Source organism: Cynara cardunculus (genome assembly GCF_001531365.2).
Source record: "Cynara cardunculus var. scolymus isolate 2C chromosome LG 4, CcrdV1, whole genome shotgun sequence".
Classification (NCBI taxonomy): domain Eukaryota; kingdom Viridiplantae; phylum Streptophyta; class Magnoliopsida; order Asterales; family Asteraceae; genus Cynara; species Cynara cardunculus.
Window position 1 is genome coordinate 7379167 of NC_037531.1, and position 4892 is coordinate 7384058.

A 4892-nucleotide genomic window follows, 5' to 3' on the forward strand; every position below is an offset into this window, starting at 1 on the left:
GCTTGAATAATTATTTTATTTGAAGCTTCATGGAGTATTTTTTTTTTTTTTTTTTWTTTATGTTAGGTTCGATATTTTGTATTTAAATGTTGTTTTCAAGCTTTATGCTTCTTGTATTCCTTGTATATAAATAGGATGCTTAGTTGTAGATTGTGTTAAATGTTGTAAGAGTGTAAGTAAGCATTAGCTGTTCGCTGTCAGGTTGGGCAGTAAGGGTCGGATAAGGCCAAACACTCATTCTTAAAACCAACGTTCTTAAGGCCAAAGAGTCGGTGAAAAAGGGGGAAAAGCTCTCCGTTCCTGGTTCTCCTGTAGCTAGATACTAATGGCAATTCATTTATATTATTCATAAAAATAATTAGTAATTTATTATTGTCACATACTAGTTTATATTAATGATGAATTAATTTTGGTTATGAATTTGTAATTAAAACACTAACTGATTATTAATTTATATTAATGCAGATTTAGTACTTATTTATGTTATTTATAGATTCATTAAGTCTTAAATTCTTAATAAAGGATTATTCCTTTTCTATGCTGTTAAAATCGCGATATATCGGATATCGGTGTCTGGAAAAATATCGGTAGTGAAATATCGGTTCCGATAATATCGCAGATATTTACCAACATTTCACCGATATTGTGATGGAAAAATCGGTCCGTTATACCGATTTCCATAAGGCAAATGTTTGGGCTTTCTTTATTACATGTTGCGCTTCGTTTTGTGGGCCTCTTTATTTGGTCAACCAGTCAACACATGTATCAGGTCTTACGCTTCTTCTATTCTCGGTTCTTCACATGTTGGAGATGAAGGGGAAGATTAAGAAACTAACCTAAACGAAGAAGTGAACGTATTAGATGATGTTGACTCGGATGCCGAACCTATTGCTTGTGATTAGCTCGTTTTTAACACTTTTCCTATTTTGTTTTGTGAGACTTGTTTATGTGATGTTTTAATTTTGAAACTATAATTCTGAACTCTAATTAATGCATATGATATGTTTATGGATGTTTTTCCGAAACACAAAAAAATTTCATTCAATATCATCAATTATTCAAGCAATGCATATATTATCTACAGGACGATCTTTAATGTTACTCATTCTATTTCACTTTACAACTTTATTCGTTAACAAAATTATATATACCGTATTATAAAGCATTTGATAAAAACTCTTAAAAACCATTTTTTAAGCACGAAGTACTGTTTATTGATGCATATTACTTAAAATTTAAAATTACAAGTAAATTGTGCATAAGTAYAACTTATTAAAACTCTGTATTTGAATTCGTATAACTAACTGTAGATAAATACAATCAAATATTGGATAAACATCTCATTTTAAATATAAAAAATCTAAAATACAATTAGGATAATTATTGAATTCTAACAGAATAATTCTTAGTTATTATCTTTATAAAAAATTATGTTATTAAACTTAAATTAAATTTGTTTCTTATTGAACCTATTAAATTATAATTAAAAAAATTGAATTAAGAAAATTACACCAAGACACAAGAACTTTTAAAAAGATTAATTTGATACTTATATCGATATTTTTTTTTAAAAAAAATTTATGATATTTTAAAATTTATATTTAATTCAAAAATAAAAACATTATCGTTTTCTCAAAACCATATAAAACCATATTATATCGACATAAAAAAGGAATAAAACTGAACACTGAAATCAATATGTTGTTACCTAGTTTTATTATATTAGGAAAAACCGTTGGGTGTTAAAGCTAGATCAGTGAAAGTTAACTCCTCTTCCCTATCGGCATAGTTTCGAAGAAGTTCCACTTCTTTGTTGCTTAATTGTAGATGATCTTGAAACTAAACTTGCTATTGGAAAATTGGGAAGCATTGTGTGTAGAATCAATGATTGTGGGTTAATTAGAGTTGTGCATCTTTTTATTCATACAACAAACGCTAGTCCATAAAACAAGAAAGTACACCATATATGTGCCTGCAAAAGCCGCAATCGGTCCAACTACTACAAACACCATTAAGCCCCAATCGGTCCAACTATTACAAACACCATTAAGCGCCAATCAGTCCAACTACTACAAACACCATTAAGCCCCAATCGATCCAACTACTAAAAACACCGTTAAGCCCCAATCGATCCAACTACTACAAACACCATTAAGCCCCTTTTCAAAGGTCTTGAAGACGAACTACACTGTGACACATTTAACACAAATCCAATATCTCAGGAAAATCAACAACAGAACCCATAAAATCAAAAACCTAAAACTCAATGAAGATGGAGATGTTGTTTAGACTTTATATTTACAAAATCAAACCTAAAATTGATGATGGTGATTAATCTTTTTTTCTAGGGATCCCAAGTTGCGAGATGACGATGACGATGGAGATTGGATTCAGAAGAAGATGAGGTTGTGACCTTACCCAAAACGATTCGACCACTGCAGTCTTGCTGTGATCTCACCCAAGTCGTTTTAGGGAGGAAAATATCATAAAAAGTATTATTATATAGTATATTTTGTATTTACTTAAAAAGAAAAATAGGAAATGACTAACATACCCCTCATTATATTACACTTAACGGAAAAAAGTTAATGGTTGTCGGACCATAGAGAGAAAATCCAAGTTTTTAAAGTTTATGGATAATATCCATTGAAGATTTTAAACATTAAAGGCCAAAATTGAACTTTACTTCGATTTTAAAATTCTTTTATCTTATAACTAAATATCTATACTTCCTTATAAACCAGATTTATTAAAAGTCTTAAAAACAATTTTAATGCATAAAGTACTATACATTTATATACAAAGTCTTAAAAACAACTCATTATGCATTAAGTACTAGTACTTTATGCATTCGGTCTTAAAATCTCTTAATCCACAATTAAAATAACATATAGTACAAGTTACCAATGCACATTATAGTCTTTTCTTTTCATGTTCCCAAGATACTTTTGACACATTTCACCCATGCATTCATCCTCTTATACCCCTATGTCTTCTCCCCATCCCCCAAGGTGAGATTCAAACTGATATTCACCATGAGTTATTAAAAGTTCTATCATCCATCTCTCATTCAATTAGAACTCTCGGTCTCGCTTTCAATCTTTTGATTCTTTGTTCTTGATGTAAATCAAACACATTTGTGAAGTCGTTTAAACATGTTGAATTTTAAACTGTTAAACAATTTTTTTTTTCGATAGACTGTAATTGAAACCATAACTCTTATTTATTCAAATTGTATTAATATGTAAAAACCAAGTATAACTTATATCATCGTTAAATTTTCTCTAATAAAACCAGTGAAACTTCAAAATCGTTAAACTTCACAGCTCCCGCCACATTGCACGGGTACACAACTAGTATAATTATAAATTAGAAATTTGTTTGTAAAAATGGACATTTAATCCACATAAACTAAAATAAAAACGTCAATGTTTAATTTAAATAGAAATACGGACAATTATTTTTGTAACAAACTAAACCCAAAACTATATGATACACAAAAATATACACTTATTTGAGATTGCTTATTTGAAACAACTTATACTTTTCTACAAAAGCACTTATCAACGTATTATAAGTTAGAAGAGTTTAACTTTTTTTAAAAACTTCTTATTATTAGTTTGGCACGGGTATAAGTTATTTATCCAAACACTCAAAAGTGTTTATTACCGATGTCACACCAGAATAAGTCAATAAGTTGTTTTAAAGATATGAAAGTAGAGAGAGAGAGAGAGAAATAAGGTTTCCCATTTAAGCAATGAATTATACAATAGAATGTTTAGTTAGAGGGACATGTGTTTATTTGATTTAGTTCATCAACAAACATAGACATAGACTTAATTAAGAGATTAAGCCAGGAGCCAAAAGTCCTTGCGCCATCTGGTGCTGATCAGGTACCCTCCAATCCCTTTGCTCTGCTTTCGCACTCCTATCGTCAAGCATTCCACTGTCTTGATGCACTGCTCCACAAATTTCTCTGTGCTACTCATCCCTCCCAAGCTGCAAAACCAAACTACCCCTTTTACTTAACACCAAACACCTAACACCTTCTTTGTGTCGTAAACGAAGTTATGATGAGAAACGTAAGAAAAGATCTCAACCATTGATCACTTTTAACCTCATGTCCACCCATGAATTATGCTTTATAAAAGAATTGATCAGATGCACCAAATTTACGAGATTATATTTTATAAAAGAGCTATTTATTAAATTGGTTAAGAAAAAATTGGGTATCTTTTTGAAATTTGTTGGATGGTAGCAATTATGAGAGACTGAAAGATTCTGTCAGCTTTTTACATTGATGGTGAAGTCTTCTTTTGAACTCTTGTATCACGCATCTTTTCAACCCCCAACAAATTTCCACCATTCTCACGGTCCTTAAAGATTGAAACTGTTCGCTTACTCCGATAAACATTTACCAAGTTATGTTACCTTACCAGATGAATATGGTAAAGACCAAAAATCTTACCCGATAAGAGCGAAACAAGAACCGAGGGGCCATTTACCTAAATGCTTACCCTTAAGATTCAACACTATAATTTATTTTATCGGGTAAGATTGTAGTACATCAAAACGTATCTTATGCAACAATTTACCTGGTAAGCGCTTACCCAGGTAAGAGTCATCACCCTCACTTACAAGGTAAGACTCTCCATTCTTATCATTGCTCTTACCGGGTAAGATTCTTGCCCCTTGCCATATGTTCATCCGGTAAGAAAAATTGCCCAGTAAGTACTTACCGGGTAAGATTTGTCTCTTGCCATGTTCATCCGGTAAGAAAAATTACCCAGTAAGTACTTACCGGGTAAGATTTTTGCCCCTTATCATGTTCATCCGGTAAGAAAATTGCCCAGTAAGTACTTACCGGGCAAGATTCTTGCCCCTTGCCATGT

The 4892-nt window shown here is 31.4% G+C and overlaps 1 protein-coding gene across 1 annotated transcript in view; it reads right to left on the reverse strand.

Annotated features, from left to right (window-relative positions):
• Positions 1–3726: 3726 nt before the first annotated feature.
• The window catches only part of LOC112511547, a 3117-nt gene continuing 1951 nt past the window's right edge, over positions 3727–4892 (reverse strand). The window contains exon 3 of the mRNA XM_025117221.1: positions 3727–3999. Within this exon, the coding sequence (XP_024972989.1) occupies positions 3849–3999 (151 nt within the window). The 3' untranslated portion in view covers positions 3727–3848. The remainder of the gene's footprint in view (positions 4000–4892) is intronic.